The sequence below is a fragment of the Balaenoptera ricei genome, chromosome 1 (assembly GCF_028023285.1).
Source record: "Balaenoptera ricei isolate mBalRic1 chromosome 1, mBalRic1.hap2, whole genome shotgun sequence".
Taxonomy (NCBI): domain Eukaryota; kingdom Metazoa; phylum Chordata; class Mammalia; order Artiodactyla; family Balaenopteridae; genus Balaenoptera; species Balaenoptera ricei.
The window spans coordinates 53,900,143-53,922,531 of record NC_082639.1 but is presented as its reverse complement, the minus strand read 5'-3'; the positions used below and the strand labels follow the sequence as shown (position 1 = coordinate 53,922,531).

The window sequence follows — 22,389 nt, the reverse complement described above, 5'->3', positions numbered from 1 at the left end:
TCATTTGATGTGTTTGTTGTAGAATCCTGTGACTACTGCAGGTGTATAGGAACAACAAATTGCAGTACTTTAGACGAGGGAGCTGCAGTGTATAAAATCAGGCATACCACTGGCTTCTTGTTGTACCTGTACTGCTTTCGCATTCTAGGAAAATCAGTACCATACTTAACTTGTCCAGATTTCATCTAGGGTAAAGGAAAATTTTAGATTACTGACTATTTTTTGAATTCAATAAACTATCTTCACCAGGAAATGCCAAACCTGATTTCTTTCGTCAGGCATACCAAAGCAGTCTATCTGCCCACCCTCTTTCAGTTTTGCGTGTAACTGTACACCTAACAAATAGGCTTCCAGAAGGAAAAAAATCAATGACTTTAAATGATACACAATTTTTTGTCTTTATAAGTCACCTTTTCACACTGAAACATGGAAGCTTCATAAAATAAGTTATTACTTGCTTTCAAAGCAACAATATTATTTGCCTTCATTATAAATAAACAGAATTCATTTGAGACAATGATTTTTCAAATGAAAGGATTAAAATAATCCCATTAAAACCAAAACAAAGGCATTTTATGTTCTTACATCTTTATTAAAGTACTTATTTTATAAACCTGGCTCAATAATAACTCATACTTTTATATCACAAACTTGCCTTTAAGTAATACATAATACACTTAAGGCAGATTTACCTTATAGATGGCCTCAGCTTCTAAACACCACTGCACTGATTTATACAAATAGCAAAAATCACATGGAGGAGCATCTACTGATATCTTTCCTGGTACTTATCTTTAGATTTTAAAACTGCATAATAAGTAGAGTTTCCATAAAATTTCATTTTTGAGATAGGAAACAAACAATTTTGCCTTTATCTGTTAGATTGGATGTAGTTATTATTAATAACATAAACTTTAAATCAGTGGGGAAAACCAATACCTTACCTTCACTCCTCAGACAAGGCTCAACAGCAAGCAAAATGAGGAGCCATTATAAAATCATATTGCTAAGTATTACCTCAACTCAAAATTCTGCTTATGTAATTGTATCATATCACAGCTAAAAGTTACTATTTAAAATATATCAAGATACATCCAAAAGCATCCTTTGGTTGCATTAATATCAGGAGGCTTAGGCAGCATTGAAGATTCATTCTCTGCTCTTCTGGTCATTAGTATAAACTGAAGCTTTTTTTTTTTTTTTTTTTTTTAATAAATTTATTTATTTATTTATTTTTGGCTGTGTTGGGTCTTCGTTTCTGTGCGAGGGCTTTCTCCAGTTGCGGCGAGCGAGGGCCACTCTTCATCGCGGTGCGCGGGCCTCTCACTGTCGTGGCTTCTCTTGTTGCGGAGCACAGGCTCCAGACGCACAGGCTCAGTAGTTGTGGCTCACGGGCTCAGTTGCTCCGCGGCATGTGGGATCTTCCCAGACCAGGGCTCGAACCCGTGTCCCCTGCATTGGCAGGCAGATTCTTAACCACTGCGCCACCAGGGAAGCCCAAACTGAAGCTTTTGAAACTATTTGGCAATCCTATTTTGGGGCCCAATATCACAAAACCTTCAGGAGAATACTGGACCCAGGTGGAAGAATTTGAAGACTGGAAGACTTGCAGTTAAGGTAGAGTTATCATTAGCAGATCTTAGGGAAACAGGAATGCAGCCAGAATCACTTGATATTTATTAGAAATCAAGATTCACTGAATCATTTCTCTTTCAAAAAAATATCTTTAAAACTTGTATATTTTCAAATGTTCTTTTTTTAAAGAACGTACAAAATTAAGGTATTTGTGAAAATAAACCAGTTTCAAGTATACTTGTTTCTCTTCATTTTGCTTCCTTCAAAGGATTTCTTCTCATCAAGCACAAATGTGCTAATCTTTACAGCAAGACAAACTCTTCTGTGCTAAATCTTTTTAATCTTTTCTTTTCATCCTCTGAGAAAAGGTCTTCTTCATTGGTTGTAGTAGATGTAAAATCATAGTCTCTGGAATGACCATTTACAAAAGTAAATAAGGGATATTTCTCCTTAGAAGAAATTTTCAGCATCTGTAACAGAAAGAACAGAAGAATCCCTTATTGGATGCAATAGTGCACAGTAGAACCACATGATGAAATCTAATGTTTTAGCCCTGAATCTCTCTTGTTAGCTTCTCTAATTTACATTTATCCAGTGCTACTGCTTTACTGTTCTGGCTAAAAGACAAAAGTTGATCAGCATTGTATAGTTTATTTATTGCTAAATACCTACTTCCCCATTAGGACTAGACCATCAGAAATTAACTATATTATCATTCCTACTCAAAACCCCCAAAAGTAAAGTCTTCTGGTCACATTCGTTTGAAGGCTTACTAGTGAGTTAAGATTTACCTTCTATTGCTGGTAATAGACAATAAAACAAAATGGTATCACTGATTATGGTAAAATACTGTGAATGTTTTGTACCATAACACAGAAAAAAAATTAAACTAAGTCAAAAGGTCCATTCTAATCTCACTTCTACAACTTAACTTTGATGTGATCTTTGACAAATCACTCTACCTGAGTATCACCTATAAAACTGGGCAAAAGTTATCCAATCTCCTTATCTCAGAGAAATGTTAGGATGACCAAAAGCAATAAAAAGTTATTTTTTAAAATGAAGTTTGGTCTCTTCAAAGATTTCTATATTAAAAAAATATATTTCTGCAATAATCTAGTTAAAATGAAAAACAGTGTTCTTATACACAGTAACAATCCACACTTTACATATTACCTTCTAAAGTTACATTACACAATTTAGAAGTAAAATAAGTAATACCTGGAATTTTGTGAGAACACCGACAACCCTTATATAACCTCTGTCAATATGGGATTCGTTGACAAGCCAACAACCCATTCTAAACCATTTAAATATTTCTGTTAAACAAATCTATTAAAAAATTAAAACAATTTTCATTTTAAGGTGCATAAAAATTTTTGAGTGAAGGATGTTTTTATAGAAATAAACATTTCTATAGGTAACCAGGACTTATAAGAAGGATTCTGAAAAGTTTATGTGAGTTACAAAGAATGCTGAAAAAATATCAATAGTACTTATACATCATTAATCATGATCAATTAAATATAATTTAAGGATAATTTTAGCAGTAAAAACTAAATTCTCCCAAATGTTGATATTCAACTGAAGGCTCATCAAATTCTTATATATTACATTTATAGATTATCTTGGCTAAAATAAATATGTAGCCCTAGGATACAGATACAATGTTAAATTTAAAATATTTCAATGAGACACTTTATATGAGATCCATTTTCTAATTGAGTGGAAATGAACCATTTAAAAACAATCAAGTACTTAAAAAACCAGACGTGATGAAATATGATCGATCCTATAATTCATATTGTGCTCCTACTTTTTACACGTCTCAAATTTATTTAACTTACATTCTAAAAAAAAAAAGGTAGAGAGAAGGGCACAAATGTGGAAATGAAAAGTAAGAGACAGAGGGGGCCGGCATCTGATAAATCATCTTTCACCTCGAGCCAATGGCTGGAATACAGTTCAAAATTGTTACCATTTTATATTCATTTAATGTCACTTATAAAAGTCCAGTATCTAACAAGCAGGTATCATTGTATCATTTTCAACTCAACACGCAGAGCTAACATTATCATGTCTTCATCCTTTCTTTCAAAATCAGATGCCTTTCAAATGCTTTTCAAAGCTCTAAGCACCATATCAAGAATTTTTTAGACTTTTTTTTTTTTTAAGAATAACCATTGATTTGAACTTCTATTAGAAGGGAAAACTTTAGTTTTCTTTTTTATACTACAAAATAGGAGGCACTGTCAAAACATTAAGGTCCCTCCATAATGGATAATGTAAAATCTATACAAAAAAAATTCCAAATTAGGTTATCTATATGACTTGGGGTATTATATCAATTGAGATATTATACAAAATAAAGATAATGAAAGACATTTAATAACTTGGGGAAATATTTAATATTTTGTTGTATTTCCTTCTAGACTTTTTAAAGTACATGTTTAAAATTACTTTAACAAAACTGAGATTAAATTTTATATACAGAGCTTATCCTGTTTTTCCTTTAACATTACATAATAAATACTGAACTACAATCCTGCAGCCTGTGGAATGAAAATCACATTCACAGAAAGACAGACAAAATGAAAAGGCAGAGGACTATGTACCAGATGAGGGAATAAGATAGAACCCCAGAAAAACAACTAAATGAAGTGGATAGAGGTAATCTTCCAGAAAAAGAATTCAGAATAATGATAGTGAACATGGTCCTAGACCTTGGAAAAAGAATGGAGGCAAAGACTGAGAAGATGCAAGAAATGTTTAACAAAGACCTAGAAGAATTAAAGAACAACCAAACAGAGATGAACAACACAACATCTGAAATCAAAAATACACTAGAAGGAATCAATAGCAGAATAACCGAGGAAGAAGAATGGATAAGTGACCTGGAAGACAGAATGGTGGAATTCACTGCCACAAAACAGAATAAAGAAAAAAGAATGAAATGAAGACAGCCTAAGAGACCTCTGGGACAACATTAAATGCACTAACATTCACATTATAGGGGTCCCAGAAGAAGAGAGAGAGAAAGGACCCAAGAAAATATCTGAAGAGATTATAGTCGAAAACTTCCCTAACATGGGAAAGGAAACAGCCACCAAGCCCAGGAAGCGCAGAGAGTCCCAGGCAGGATAAAACCAAGGAGAAACAAGCCAATACACACAGTAATCAAACTGACAAAAATTAAACACAAAGAGAAATTATTGAAAGCAGCAAGGGAAAAACAACAAATAACATACAAGGGAACTCCCATAAGGTTAACAACTGATTTCTCAGCAGAAACTCTACCAGCCAGAAGGGAGTGGCATGATATATTTAAAGAGATGAGAGGGAAGAACCTACAACCAAGATTACTCTACCCGGCAAGGATCTCATTCAGATTCGATGGAGAAATCAAAAGCTTTACAGACAAGCAAAAGCTAAGAGAATTCAGCACCACCAAACCAGCTCTACAACAAATGCTAAAGGAACTTCTCTAAGTGGGAAACACAAGAGAAGAAAAGGACCTACAAAAACAAACCCAAAACAATTAAGAAAATGGTCAGAGGAACATACGTGTTGATAATTACCTTAAATATGAATGGATTAAATGCTCCAACCAAAAGACACAGGCTTGCTGAATGGATACAAATACAAGACGCATATATATGCTATTTATAAGAGACCCACTGCAGACCTAGGGACACATCTGTATGTGAGGGGATGAAAAAATTTTCCATGCAAATGGAAATCAAAAGAAAGCTGGAGTAGCAATACTCATATCAGACAAAATAGACATTAAAATAAAGAATGTTACAAGAGACAAGGAAGGATACTACATAATGACCAAGGGATCAATCCAAGAAGAAGATATAACAATTATAAATATATATGCGCCCAACATAGGAGCACCTCAATACATAAGGCAAATGCTAACAGCTATAAAAGAGGAAATTGACAGTAACACAGTAATAGTGGGGTAATCTAACACCTCACTTACACCAGTGCACAGATCATCCAGACAGAAAATAAATATGAAGACACAAGCTTTAAAGGACACAACAGACCACATAGATGTAATTGATATTTATAGGACATTCCATCTGAAAACAGCAGATTACACTTTCTTCTCAAGTGCACACAGAACATTCTCCAGGATAGATCACATCTTGGGTCACAAATCAAGCCTTGGTAAATTTAAGAAAATTGAAATCTATCAAGCATCTTTTCCGATCACCACAACATTATGAGAATAGAAATAAATTACAGGGAAGAAAACATAAAAAACACAAACACATGGAGGCTAAACAATACATTACTAAATAACCAAGAGATCAATGAAGAAATCAAAGAGGAAATCAGAAAGTACCTAGAGACAAATGACAATGAAAACACAATCCAAAACCTATGGGATGCAGCAAAGGAAGTTCTAAGAGGGAAGTTTATAGCAATAAAATCCTACCTCAAGAAACAAGAAAAATCTCAAATAAACAATCTAAACTTACACCTAAAGGAACTAGAGAGAGAAGAGCAAAGAAAACCCAAAGTCAGTAGAAGGAAAGAAATCATAAAGATCAGAGCAGAAATAAATGAAATAGAAACAAAGAAAACAGTAGCAAAGATCAATAAAACTAAAAGCTGGTTCTGTGAGAAGATAAACAAAATTGATAAAGCTTTAGCCAGACTCATCAAGAAGAAGAGGGAGAGGACTCAAATCAATAAAATTAGAAATGAAAAAGGAGAAGTTATAATGGACCCCACAGAAATACAAAGCATCATAAGAGACTACTACAAGCAACTCTATGCCAATAAAATAGACAACCTGGAAGAAATGGACAAATTTTTAGAAAAGCACAACCTTCCCAGACTGAACCAGGAAGAAATAGATAATATAAACAGACTAATCACAAGCACTGAAATTGAAACTGTGATTAAAAATCTTCCAACAAACAAAAGCCCAGGAGCCGATGGCTTCACAGGAGAATTCTATCAAACATTTAGAGGAGAGCTAATACCTATCTTTCTCAAACTCTTCCAAAATATAGCAGAGGGAGGAACACTCCCAAACTCATTCTACGAGGCCACCATCACCCTGGTACCAAAACCAGAGAAAGATGTCACCAAAAAAGAAAACTACAGGCCAATATCACTGATGAATATAGATGCAGAACTCTTCAACAAAATTCTAGCAAACAGAAACCAACAACACATTAAAAGGATCATACACCATGATCAAGTGGGATTTATCCCAGGGATGCAAGGATTCTTCAATATACGCAAATCAATCAATGTGATATAGCTGATTCAGTTTGTTATACAGCAGAAACTAACACAATATTGTAAAGCAATTATACTCCAATAAAGATGTTAAAAAAAAATCAATGTGATACACCAATATTAACAAACTGAAGAATAAAAACCATATGATCATCTCAGTGAATGAAAAAAAAGCTTTTCACAAAATTCAACACCTATTTATGATTAAAAACTCTCCAGGGAGTGGGCACAGAGGGACCCTACCTCAACATAATAAAGGCCATATATTACAAACCCACAGCAAACACCATTCTCAATGGTGAAAATCTGAAAGCATTTCCTCTAAGATCAGGAACGAGACAAGGATGTCCACTCACACCACTATTATTCAGCATAGTTTTGGAAGTCCTAGCCATGGCAATCAGAGAAGCAAAAGAAATAAAAGGAATACAAATTGGAAAAGAAGAAGTAAAACTGTCATTGTTTGCAGATGACATGATACTATACATAGAGAACCCTAAAGATGCCACCAGAAAATTACTAGAGCTTATCAATGAATTTGGTAAAGTAGCAGGATACAAAATTAATGCACAGAAATCTCTTGCATTCTTATACACTAATGATGAAAAATCTGAAAGTGAAATTAAGAAAACACTCCCATTTACCATTGCAACAAAAAGAATAAAATATCTGGTAATAAACCTACCTAAGGAGACAAAAGACCTGTATGCAGAAAATTATGACACTGATGAAAGAAATTAAAGATGATACAAAGAGATGGAGAGATATACCATGCTCTTGGATTGGAAGAATCAACATTGTGAAAATGACTATACTACCCAAAGCAACCTACAGATTCAATGCAATCGCCATCAAACTACCACTGGCATTTTTCACAGAACTAAAACAAAAAATTTCACAATTTGTATGGAAACACAAAAAAACCCCATATAACCAAAGCAATCTTGAGAAAGAAAAACAGAGCTGGAGGAATCAGGCTCCCTGACTTCAGACTATACTACAAAGCTACAGTAAACAAGACAGTAAGGTGCTGGCACAAAAACAGAAATATAGATCAGTGGAACAGGATAGAAAGCTCAGAGATAAACCCACGCACCTATGGTCTCCTTATCTTTGATAAAGGAGGCAAGAATATACAATGGAGAAAAGACAGCCTCTTCAATAAGTGGTGCTGGGAAAACTGGACAGCTACATTACTAAAAGAATGAAATTAGAACACTCCCTAACACCATACACAAAAATAAACTCAAAATGGATTAAAGACCTAAATGTAAGGCCAGACACCATCAAACTCTTCCTCTATGACATAAATCACAGCAAGATCCGTTTTGACCCACCTCCTAGAGAAATGGAAATAAAAACAAAAATAAACAAATGGGACCTAATGAAACTTAAAAGCTTTTGCACAGCAAAGGAAACCATAAACAAGACTAAAAGACAATCTTCAGAATGGGAGAAAATATTTGCAAATGAAGCAACTGACAAAGGATTAATATTCAAAATTTACAAGCAGCTCATGCAGCTCAATATCAAAAAAACAAACAACCCAATCCAAAAATGGGCAGAAGACCTAAACAGACATTTCTCCAAAGAAGATATACAGATTGCCAACAAACACATGAAAGAATGCTCAACATCCTTAATCGTTAGAGAAATGCAAATCAAAACTACAATGAGATATCATCTCACACCGGTCAGAATAGCCATCATCAAAAAATCTACAAACGATAAATGCTGGAGAGGGTGTGGAGAAAAGGGAACCCTCTTGCACTGTTGGTGGGAATGTAAATTGATATAGCCACTATGGAGAACAGTATGGAGGTTCCTTAAAAAACTAAAAATAGAACTACCATATGACCCAGCAATCCCACTACTGGGCATATACCCTGAGAAAACCATAATTCAAAAAGAGTCATGTACCAAAATTTTCATTGCAGCTCTATTTACAATAGCCAGGACATGGAAGCAACCTAAGTGTCCATCAACAGATGAATGGATAAAGAAGATGTGGCACATATATACAATGGAATATTACTCAGCCATAAAAAGAAACGAAACTGAGTTATTTGTAGTGAGGTGGATGGACCTAGAGTCTGTCATACAGAGTGAAGTAAGCCAGAAAGAGAAAAACAAATACTGTATGCTAACACATATATATGGAATCTAAAAAAAAAAGGTCATGAAGAACTTAGGGGCAAGACAGGAATAAAGACACAGACCTACTAGAGAATGGCCTTGAGGATACGGGGAGGGGGAAGGGTAAGCTGGGACAAAGTGAGTGAGTGGCATGGACATATATACACTACCAAATGTAAAACAGATAGCTAGTGGGAAGCAGCCGCATAGCACAGGGAGATCAGCTTGGTGCTTTGTGACCACCTAGAGGGGTGGGATAGGAAGGGTGGGAGGGATGGAGATGCAAGAGGGAAGAGATATGGGGATATATGTATATGTATAACTGATTCACTTTGTTATAAAGCAGAAACTAACACACCCTTGTAAAGCAACTATACTGCAATGAAGATGTTTAAATAAATAAATCAATAAATAAAAATAAAATAAAATAAAATAAAAAAGTCACAGGGACGTATTGTACAGCATGGGGAATATAGTCTATAATATTGTAATTACTCTGTATGGTGACAGATGGTAACTAGACTTATCATGGTGATCACTTCATAATGTGTAAAAATACTGAATCACTATGTTGTACACTTGAAACTAGTCTAATATTGTATGTCAATTATAATTCAACTTAAAAAAGGAAAAAGAAAAAACACAATTATTAAAAAAAGAAAGAAAAAAGATTAGAAGGAAATGAATTGTAGTGCTAATCTAAAATGGCAGCATCCTAGGTGAAAGACCTATACACTAAAAACTATAAAACACTGATAAAGGAAATTGAAGATGATTTAAAGAAATGGAAAGATATCTCATGCTCTTGGATTGGAAGAATTAATATTGTTAAAATGGCAGTACTACTCAAAGCAATCTACAGATTTAATGCAATCCCTATCAAATTATCCAAGACATTTTTCACAGAACTAGAACAAATAATCTTAAAATTTATATGGAACCACAAAAGACCCAGAGTTGCCAAAGCAATCCTGAGGAAAAAGAACAAAGCTGGAGGCAAAACCCTCCCAGACTTCAGACAATACTACAAAGCTACAGTAATCAAAATAGCATGGTATTGGCACAGAAACAGACACATAGATCGATGGAACAGAACAGAGAGCCCAGAAGTAAACCCACACACCTACTGTCAATTAATCGATGACAAAGGAAGCAAGAATATACAATGGAGAAAAGACAATCTCTTCAGCAAGTGGTGCTGGGAAAGCTGGACAGCCTCACATGAATCAATAAAATTAGAACACTCTCTCAAACCATATACAAAACAAAATCAAAATGTCTTACAGACCTAAATACAAGACATGACACCATAAAACTCCTAGAAGAGAACATAGACAAAACATTCTTCAATATAAATCATAGCAATATTTTCTTAGATCAGTCTCCCAAGGCAAAAGAAATAAAAGCAAAAATAAACAAATGGGACCTAAACAAACTTATAAGCTTTTGCACAGCAAAGGAAACCATCAACAAAATTAAAAGACAACCTACAGAATGGGAGAAAATATTTGCAAACGATGCAACTGACAAGGGGTTAATATCTAAAATATACAAACAGCTCATACAACTCAATAGCAAAAAAAACAAACAACCCAATCAAAAACTGGGGAGAAAACCTAAATAGTTGTTTCTTTAAAGAAGACATACCGATTGGTCAACAGGTACATGAAAAGATGTTCAACATCTGTACCTCAATAAATAAATAAACAGACAAACAACAAGGTCCTACTGTATAGCACAGGGAACTATATTCAATATCCTGTGAAAAAACCATAATGGAAAAGAAATCAAAAAGGAATATATATATGTACAATTGAGAATATACATGTATAAAAGAATATATATACATATATATGTACAACTGTACAGCAGAAATTAACATAACACTGTAAATCAACTATACTTCAAAAAATTCAAGAAATAAATACATTTTTTTAAATATAGTATATTGTAAAATGTACTACTATTTAGCAGTTTAAATGAATAAGCTAGACCAACATGAATAGATATAATCTCCAAGTCACTATCAAATGAAAAAGCAAGTTGCAAAAGGATACATACCTTTTTCTATGAATATATAATTAATGACAAGTTTAAGAACATACCAAAAAAACAGTGTATGTTGTTTACAGATACATCAAGTATACTAATTTACACTAATTTAGGATAGCGGCTACCACTGGGAAGGAAATAAGGGAATAAGATTGGGGAAGGGTAATACACTTCCATTATATACGTGGGTTTTTTTTTTTCCCTTAAGCTTAGAGGTAGCACATGGGTATTTATTATTCTATCCTCTATATTTCTGTATGCTTGAAATTCTTAAAAACTAATTTAATAAAATAAACATATTGCAAAGTACAAACTTCTTCAGCCTGGCATTCAATACTCTCCACAATATTATTCCAACCTCCTTTTCTAGCCTCATCCTTCACTATTTCCTATAGCAGTGTTTCCCAAGCCTTGGACATTTATATACCTCCTTCCTTATTTTCACTATATATGCCATCTCTATTACAATTAATGAATATTTTTCTTTTCATAATTTTAACCCCAATAGCCTTGTGCAGGTCAATGATAAGTAGGAAACCACATGTTTAATAAGCCAGCTATTCTTTTTTAATATGAATATACATATATAAGTATCAGAATATTTGTCCCAGGGTCACCTAAAAATATCAAGTATCACACTTTGGGTTGCACTGTCTTACACTAGTGGTTCTCAAATTTGGTGTACAAGATTACTTGTGAAGTTTGTTAGAAATGGAGGCTCCCAGGCCATACCTCTAGGGATTCTGATTCGTGCAATCAGAAGACAAAAAATCGTGCCCTATATGTACCCATGGCACCTAACAAATTGGACTATCTGCCATTCTCTAGAGAAGCTCTACCTTTTTCTTTTCCAATACTTTTCCTCTTGTTATCTCCTCTGCTTGACATACCCTCCCCCTTCTCCCTTAGCCAACAGAAATTAAGCGTACACTTTAGGGCTCATATTAAATATCACCATCACAATAAAGAACTTTGACTTGGATGTGACATCTCTCTCATTTTAACACTCTTCCTTACCCTATCAATTTATTTCTATTTCTGTATGAATGCTTATCATATTCAATGTAATACATGTCTACTTGTCTTATTCCGCCTCCTGAACTATAAATGCTACTTGAGGGCAAAGCCTTGGTCATTTTGTGTTTTCAACATGACAGTTACTCAGATACTTGCTGGACTGAGCTCTGCTAAACACTGAATTAATTTAACAATTTTTATTAACATTTTAAAACTCATGTGGCATAAGCATTAGAATATTCATTCACATAGCATTACAAATTAAACATGAGAATCTAGACTACCTGGCCTCAATTTCAAAATGAGAAAACTGAAAATATATCCTATATAGAAACAAATAATTTAAGATGTTTTAATTTTCAAAGAAAAAAATAACAGTTTAACTAAAAATGCTGAATTCAGGTTTTAAGAAGGAAAATTGCTTAACTTACAATCTTCCAAGCAAAAGTAAATGATCAAGTTATTAACTGACAAAGTGAGGTTTTGATACTGCTACCAAAAAGCTATTAACTTAAGAACAACAGTATAATTAAAGCAAAGTTAATTGACTCTGGCAAAATTCTCAGTACTTCCATATTATATTTCAACATGGTTTCTCATTGCTTTAATACTGCATATTACTTGGATGCATCAAGAGCAATAACTTCTAAGTAGTTTTCCAGTGTAAAGACTATTAGTATAAAACCACAAAACTATCTGTTTTTAATCAGAAAATATCAACATGCAACTCATTTATGAATACTGTTTTTCTCAATTTGGTAACAGTAATTTGGGCTTTTTTCTATTCCAGAGGTAGACTACATCACTGTTCTAAATATACTTATTTCAACCTAGATAAAAAATAAACTAATGGAAACATAAATGGGACTTTTCAATGGAAAATGTTCATCAACGTCCATCTATATTACCATATCATCTGTATTTGTATATTTTAGTACGTACATGATACTTTATAAAGCCAGAGAATTGTCAAACTAAAATATACAAATGTATATACTAATTTCAAGTAATAAAAGAGGGGAAAATGGAGAAAACATATTTTCTTATGTTCACTTGGCCTTTCAGGTTGAAAAGAAGAATGAAAAGACAACAACTGTGAGAAATGAGGAATAAGAAAAGGTTCTCACATATCTCATTTTCTCCTCTCCTCATTCATTTTTCTGTCATGTTCCTGTTAAATTTCCTCTTTTACATGGCAGGTCAAGTAAACTAAACCTAACTTAAATGAAACTTTTTATTTAACTTTTCCATTCTATTTTTACATTATAAAAATAAAATTTCAACCCACTATGTCCATTTTCCTGAATAAAATTAATTGGAAGTGAAGCAGTAATAAGGTATACATATTACAACTGAGCTCAAGTTAAGAATTCCCAAAAATGATTCTAGTTTTAGTTTTACTTACCATAAAAAATGATAACCTATAATATTGATACGAATAAAGAGAGCCATCCAATTAGGCTTACTTCCTAAATAAGTAATTTTTTTACTTTCTAAAGTACTAAATATAGACAGAGTTTATGGCCCTATACATGTTTTAGCAGTACTCAAGGGCCAGAAAAATGCAGAAGTTTAAAGGTAATAAGAGGAGTTAAATAAACCTATTTCCAAGATCCTATAAGTAGAATAGATCAGATTAAACAAGTTTATTGGAAGGTAACAATACAGCTCATTTGATAAAACAGTTCTGAGAAATCCAAAAACACCATTTCTCTTTAAAAAAATCAAAACACTTGGACTAACAAGAAATAATGCACAATTTGGCTTGATCAAATACTTCATTAATTTTTTTCTACCCCCTAAGGTATTGCCCTTTTAAAATCCTCTTCAAATAAAATATAACCTAATTGCTTGCACATGACTAGTTTGCAGAGATTTTTATTTCAACAGTGCCACCTAGTGGAGCAATCAATACTTTCAATTGGTCACTAAGTGATTTCATCATCCTCAAAAGCTAGGAATCCCCAAATAGTTGTATTTTCTGGTTCAAAATATTCTTAATAATATTAACATTCAAGGGGGAATTTTATAAACGAATCATAATCTATAGATTTTTATCTTCTGATAGGCTACCTCTAATAAAAATTAGGTCATTTACAAATATTATTATAATATTTAAAATAAAAGTACCTTAGTGATTTCTTCAGAAGCTCGTTTGAAGTCCTGAACATTTCGACAGTAAAATCCTATTGTACAGCTAGGATCCATTTTTCGAAATGACATCTTTTTGGGAGAAGGGCAGTGGAATGTCTGTAATTTCAAAAGTTCTTTAGGATTAATTTAGTTTTATTTGATGGACTTAAGTAATCAAAAATATTACTTAATTTAAAATTTGCTATCTAGCTTTTCTCCAAACTACAAACATGCTTTCAAATGGTGTATTAGTCTATCCTATGCAGATGATCCCTCCCAATCTCCAAAGCTGTAAAACGTAAGCACCAACATTGTGTATATTCAATTCACCAAATCTCTACCTTATGCAACATTAGTGCCATTCTGCAAAAGAAAGGAAGTGTGTCAAAAGTGGTGTGCATTTCTAACACTTGCAGAAGGGAAGAAAAATGTCTCTGAAAAAGACATGAATAAGCTAGTACAAGGTTTAGAATCAAGTTAGCTATTTCTAAGAAAGTGTAATTAAGTCTGTTTGGTTAGAGATTTTTTAAATGTTTATAAACCTTTGAATAAGAATACGAAGACTTTGTAAACAAATATGCGGGTTCATGAAAATGTTCCATAATGATATGAAAAGAGATCAACGTGAGAGTTTTAGCGATTGACACAATTAGCACATAATTACACATTCTTCCAACCCACTCTTCTACTGAGCTTTACCTCAAGTTCTTGTTCAGGCCCACACAGGATACAGGTGAAAACTGTTCTCTTATGGTCCTTGCCCTTCTCCTCACCAGTCCTCCCGTCCCTTAGTTCACTTTTCTCAAGTGGTCACAGTGCTAAAGATATAAATGAGCTAAGGAGACTGCTCTAGACTCTCTACTCTTGTCAATAGGCTGTGGCTACCAGTAGAGTCTGGTATCTTTAGAGAATGCAAAAGGAGGAAAAGGGCAGAATATAAAGCTAATCATTCCAATGTTTTTTTTCTTCACCACTACACTCTGGTACTTTGTTCAAAAGATTTGTTTTTTAACTGTGTGAATGCTCAGACACTTGTCCTTAAAAATTATTGATGCTACCAAATCTTTTCTGTATGTATAAAAAAAAGTTTATGTTAAAAAGGAGGGCCATAAAAAATATATATATATTCATATTTGCTTATATTTGCATAAAGATATCAAAAATTAACAAGTTTAAGGAGAGGAAGAAAACTGGGCAGATGGGAGACAGGTATGGGAAATTCTTCATTGCATATTTTATATTTTTGAATTAAAGAAGAAGCTCAAGAAATAATCTAGGCTGGATATGAACCCATAAACTTAAAATTTCCCTACATTTAATGCCTGAAACTAAGGGATTTCAACTAGAAACTATCTATTAAAACACAGAAAAATATAAGCTTTCATATTTATGTTCATGGTGAATCAGTCAAAATCACTCTTTTCTCTCCCCCTACATACATCCTAGTGATCCAATTAATATCCCATATTATCATCAGACGATATGCAAAACGAATACATTCCAAGCTGCTTTTTTTCCCCTTACAGATAGTTCAGTCACATACTAGATTCAAATCCAACATCATGCTAGTAAGCATAGACCAAACAAATGTGTTTTCAAAACTATGACTTCTATGAAATACTTAGCTAACACTTACTTCATAGTGAGATCCAACCTAGCTAAACTGGAACATCCAGTGTTCTAGTCAACACAAGTATTGTCTTAGTTGGACTTTTTTCTAACATTGTTTTACCTGTTTTATTTATAAAGAGATATTAAAAACAGATCTGGAAAGGCACAGAAAAGCTAGGTAAACTTGTTAGTTAACAATATACAGGAGTATTACTGTTTAAGGCTCAGACAGTTCTAGGTCATAGTTACAATAAAATTATTCTACATACAAGGTATCTAACAATAGTCATTTGCCCAACTCCTTCCAAAGCCAATAATAAGGAATGTTTATTCAGTTTTTGCTACTTGGGGATAAGAAAGAAGAGCCAAAAGTTTGTACGGTCCAACAAGTATTTTTTTAACCTGTCTACATGGGTGCCCTAAATTATATTAAAGCATTGATTAAAGTTGTCATGTAAGAACCATTGGGACTAAACTGGAATAAGCTTAGTGCTATTTCACTGTATTGCCTCAATCATCATAGATAATAATGACAAACACTAGTTAACCATAGTTGTTTTGATACCTACAAAGAACTTGCAAATTATTCACCAAAACACAGATATAAATCTCTGATGACTGAAAAGTGAAATTGTTATTGGGTGTTCCTACATGAGTACTAGGACTCATATTACAGAGAGGCATTTTATACCATTTAAATTATAATCTTTTGTTCACCCAAGAAGATTCTGAAACAAACCAACACTAATTTATAATTCAGAATCATTTCTGTTTATTGTAAAACAAGTTAGACTTTAAAATATTTTCCCAAGTGGCATTACACAGCTACGTTCACTTTGTGATAATTCTCTGAGCTATGCACTTAGATTTCTTTTTTAATTTTTAAAATTCTGATGACTGCTAAGAGTAGCAGCTTCTACTTCACAAACACATTTTAGCAAGTATCACTAGATACACTTCTGTGACAATAAAATATGTTTCTGAAAAAACTGGCCAGAGTGAGTCAATTCCCATTTATTTCATTTTTCAACACTGTTTATTCATTGCCTCAACAAACAGTTAGATATTAGGCACCTACTAAATGCTAGGCCTGTTCTAGGCTTATTATATGGAATAGTGGATTCTATTACCTAAACATACAAATAATACTGAAACAAATACTTTTAGGTGTAGCTGTGTTATTCTGGTGATTTAGATAAAGCTTCCTAAGATAACTAATTAGAGAATACATCCTTACTTAAAAAGCACCTCCTACCAACTGCAGTTCACATGTGTAATTCATAAAGCGTACATCTTTCACCGATGAATTCACTCATCTATCTACATAACCACATCACATCATTCTAATAGCTTTAATGCCACTATTCTCTGAACTTACTAGGATATATTAAAATAGTCACCACTGTATAAACCTCGTAAAACCTGCAACTTGGAATTGGGGGCCCAGGAATCAGAAGAGACTAACATATCTATAATAAGGTTTTTCTTACCTTATTAATAGAATATTAATATTAAGGTAATACAATATTACCTTAATAATAGAATAGATTCAGTATTTGTAAAGAGAGAGAATCAGTCATTCTGAAAGTATATCATAAATAGCATGAAGCAATAGTCTCTGGTTTAAGAAATCTTAACTTATTAAACATATACATGCATGTATACACACACACACACTTCATAAATATGTATAAGAAAATGTATATCCACTAGTCCTCTCATCCCAACAATTGAAACTCTGCCCTGCCCTAGCCACTAGCAATGTGAACCCACAGTTCAACAGACCCTCGCTGCTAAAGCTCATCTTAAACCCACTTTCTTGGTGTCCCAATATATAAAAAATAAATGCTTCTGTGCATTCAAGAAGTTACCTAATTTCACCAAATTTTACTTTACAAAGTCTCTTAAAATCAATTCTTCTTTTCCATTCTCACTTTCACCCCACTTCAAGCTTTTACTGAAGTGCTGAAGTGTTGCAACAGTCTCCTAATAATGAGCTGCGACCTTCCTAATATTGACTGTGTAGACATAACCAGGATATTCACTGACCTGGCATCTTTGTAGAGTCTCTCAAAATATCAGAAGAATAGTCTCTTTCTACTGGCCAAAATAACCAACACTAATAATCTTTTAATTTGCCTATTTTAGATAATGTTAGAATACTGTGAACAAGTTTCCATCTGAATCTCAAGTATTTACTTTTTTAAGGAGTCAGTTTGACACAGACACACTGGAAATGTAACTCAGACATAGGAATCAGGGCCACAAGACCACAATGCAGCAGCAAGAGAATTACAGTGTGGTTCACGTAGCACAATTCTATGTGCTTCCTCCCACAGTATCAATCAGCCAACTAGAAATATTTATTAAAGTTTACATGCAAAATATTATGAAGGAAGGAAGTAGAAAGCAAAGCTGATTCTGGCCTCAAGACGCTTGTACTTTAGTTGAGGTAATAGTCTACAAAAAATGCTAGGCTGTTTTATAATGTATCTTTTAAAACCAGTTTTTAATCTTGTGGTTTATCCATTTTCATAATCTACCCCCTAAATACTTATTAGGTATTAATATTAGCTAGCAAGCTATTACTAAAACAAAGTACTAAACCACATTTCCAACTTGTCAAGCCCTTGAGAATTAGTGATCCATGCCACTCAAGCGATTATTTTAAAAGTCTGTAAAAGCATCACCTGGGAAAACAAGAACCAAAACCATGTAATAATGATGTCTCACTTATACACTCTCAAAATTTTCTGAATTAAAATGCTGCACATGTATAATTGATTCACTTTGCTGTATACCTGAAACTAACACAACACTGTAAACCAACTATAATACAATAAAAATTTTTTTAAAATGCTGGATCAGAAAATGATTAACGTAAAGGAAAAGAAGACTTTAAGAAATCAAAGCTAAAACAAATATTAGAAACCCAATTAAAACTTGTGAAAACTTAACTAGAGGCTAAGACTTAATTACTATACTTAAAGCAAAATAATTTTGCAGGCTCCTTCAATCACTTTGTCACTCTAACCCAACTCCTTCATCTTCTTTATTTTTCTTTTTTTCCCCCTTTCTTTTTTTTTTAAACATACCTAACATTTTAAATGCTTCAGTACTATTCAGCTGTATATGTACAAAATTACTTGGAGGCTTGATCATTTATTTTGGTAGGGCTAGGGTATCTAACAAGTTAGAGACAAAGATAAATGAAGAAGAAAGTGTATTGTAAATTAAAATTCAGCAATGAATTATTTAACCTTTGACCACTGTATGTATTATGGTTTTATAAATTAGTAAAATATTTATTATTAACTTGTAACTGTGATACCGTAAAAGCGTAGCTGCCTAGCACATCTCTAAATAATTAGAATTTGCTTCATATGGTAAGAAAACAGTACCAGCTCTTTATCCACAGTACCTCAAGAGGGAAATCCTTTATGCTGACATCTACAAAAGATTGGCAGTAATGAGGATCCATGTAAATCAAACTGTCATCTACAAGGACAAAACAGAAGACAAGTAATTCAAAAAACACCTTATTATTACACTGCTTACAATCCAATTTCTATGTAGAATAGCTGAAAAAAATCTAGGAGTAACAGCTTGCCAGACTGATATTCATTGACTGAAACACAGGTTTGCACAGGACAGATTAACTTTTGCATAATCAAATATGCTTGTATAAGCAGAATTTTTATAAAGTGATGAGACTGTCATTTAATTTTTGGTGATAAAATTACTTTCACAAACACACAATTATATTCTACAGTTTGCATATGAAAAATGTATTGCACTACTTTATCCTGACAGGAAGAACATATTGCTTGTCATTTTATCATCAACTAGCACCACTAAAACTGGTAAAAGGTAAATATGTAAATAGCAACTGCCAGAATATGGCAGCAATATCTTCTAAAGTTTAGTAAAACCAATAAATTATGCCTTGTTTATGCAATAACAGAAATTAAATATACATTTTACAGAATCTAATTATGTTGTGGACCAAATGACAAATGAGTGGCTATGGTAGGACTGATGAATTTATAAGGTACTCATTTTGCTCCGTTAATCATCCTGTTTCTAGATGATCCTATATTAACTTTCCAACTTTTAAAAGAAAACAGAGAAGAAATATATTTTACTAAATCACTAACCTTGAAATCCAGCAAAGTAATATGACTGTTTAGGTTTGCCACCAACAATACCCACACAATATTCAAGGCTTAAAATACCCTGCCAAAATAAATTAATTCAGATTTAGAGTCAAGAGACAAATGATAATTATTCAAAACAACCAAATTTGTATTACTAATAGTAGTAGTAGTTCCCAAATTTTTCACCACCAGTTTTATTTTTATTACATTTTCCCCATGTTCTGAAATCCTTTTGCCCACCAAACTATCTTCCATTTTCTTTAAACCATTCAACAACATTAAACAATTACTATGTGCCAGTTATAGAGATAAACAACATAACCATGGAAAGGCAATAAAAATGCCTGCCAAAGTCAAAATATTTGGCCTTTCAGTTAGCTGGTGCAGCCTTGCTGTGATCAATGTAGTATTTTCATCAGGCTTTTTGAAATGCTAGAAATAATTATTAGACATTGTTACTGTTTTCACTGAAACTTGAGTCTTAGAATCACAAACTAAAAACCACTTTCAATCAATGGCATTCATGACAAAATTTTTACACTGCTTCATTTGGAATAAATATAAAGACTAATGAAAACAATTTAATCCAAGGAAAATAATAATTATTACCGTATTTAAACTCAGTTTATTTTACTAATCATAAAATATCAGTGATACCTCAATAAATTGTTTAATATTTCCCTCAGCATCTATTCTAAGCAGAACTCTATTTAAGCTGGGCCAAATAATTCTATACTTTTTTAAAAAACATGTCCATGGAGTGGAGTCAATTAAAAACATGTCCAGTGGAATCAATTAATATCCTATCAATAGCTTCTGCATTAATTTTAGCATATATTATGTTAGAAAACACTAATAATGATAAAGTATATGTTATAAAACCCCAAAATATTAAACAATAAACTTTCCTTCTCTTAAATGAGAGAATGTTTCAAAATCTAGAAGATACAAAAATAAAGACTGTATGAACAAATGCCTTTTCCCTTTAACAAGTAAACAAACCACAGTTTTGTTTAAACTTAATTATTTTCTTAAAAATAATATGTGGTGGTTATTGAAAAACCACACACAGAAATTTCCCAAAACCCCAACACTCATCATTATTAACATTTAGGAGAATACCTTCTTGACATCTGTCTGTATTACATATATTCCACATATAGTTTATAAATACAATTTTATGTATATGGCATCATACAACATATGCCATTGTAACTTTTGTCACTCATTATCTCATAAACATCTTTTCCTATCAGTAAATATAGATCTATATTATAATATTTAATGGCTGTAAATTTTGTATATTTTCAGTCTTGTGAAAATATCATAGAGGTTTTTTTGGAAAGGAGAACTGCACTGAAGAAATTACAGAAACAGAGAAGGCATATAAAGTTAAAATTTTAGAGCTAACTAAAAAATAAATTAAGATGAAATTATACCAAAAAACTTGATAATAATAGTTATTATTATTCTATTGTTATTATCATTCTATTAACAGTTCTATTATTCTATTGCTTTCCCCCTAAATAAAAATCCTTAACTCAATTAGAGAGTGCCTTACTTTAATCTGAAGCAATCTGATCAGCTGAAATACAATGTTTCTGATATAGGAACCCATGAGGAAGTGAAAGTTCTAAGTCCCTCACAGCCAAGAAAAAAAAGAAAAAATACATATATATATAGCAAGAATCATCACAGACTCTCTTCAGAAAAAGAATGATTTCAGGTAATGGAAGAAAGACTTTGGTTCTTGACACCTGTATTTCCTTTTCAACAGACTAGAGCAGATTTAGCAATAAACATTTATAAGTAGATTAAGAGCCAAAATGCCATTACATATAAGACGCTGTATCTTTGGAAACTTGAAACACTTTTCAGTTTCTAAAAAAGCTTTTTCACAGTTATCTAGTGGTGAGAATTGATTGAGCTGTATCCATGAAGCAATAAATAAGACTGAAGTAATCAGTCAAAAAGGAAAGTCCTAATTTGTCTTGCTGAAGAAAGAGAACATATTGGATTTTCCTCATTCCAGGTCCTTTTAAAAATAAATAAATAAGTAAACTTCCTGTAGTTAAGAGCTGATAAAGCACCACACCAAATTTCTTTCTCCTCACAGAATGCAGCAGGAGATGGTAACCATCTCTGAAATACTGTGGAATTACCTCAATCAATAAATTTTAAAACTAGAATTGAACGGTGAATTTTAGAGAGTATAATGCACAATGGTTTGGCAGGAAAAAATACAGCTGCTGACAAAGGAGGAGGAGGAAGAAGTGTAGTGGTGGGCAGTGGGTGGGGCAGTGATGGAGGTACAGGAGGAGGTGGAGAAGGAGGAGAAGAAAAGGGAGCGGAAATGGAAGAGAAAGATTACTTTTCTTTTAGGGCTATTAGACACACTATGTTTTCACTGCTAACTGAATGACTCTTTACATGCTCTCCTTTT

At 32.9% G+C, this 22,389-nt stretch overlaps 1 protein-coding gene across 1 annotated transcript in view; it reads right to left on the bottom strand.

Annotated features, from left to right (window-relative positions):
* Positions 1-583: 583 nt before the first annotated feature.
* The window catches only part of ATG4C (autophagy related 4C cysteine peptidase), a 98,448-nt gene continuing 76,642 nt past the window's right edge, over positions 584-22,389 (bottom strand). The window contains exons 8-11 of the mRNA XM_059899073.1: positions 19,947-20,025; positions 19,211-19,287; positions 14,176-14,295; positions 584-2,045 (exon numbers count right to left, since the gene is read on the bottom strand). Of these exons, the coding sequence (XP_059755056.1) occupies positions 1,878-2,045; positions 14,176-14,295; positions 19,211-19,287; positions 19,947-20,025 (444 nt within the window). The 3' untranslated portion in view covers positions 584-1,877. The remainder of the gene's footprint in view (positions 2,046-14,175; positions 14,296-19,210; positions 19,288-19,946; positions 20,026-22,389) is intronic.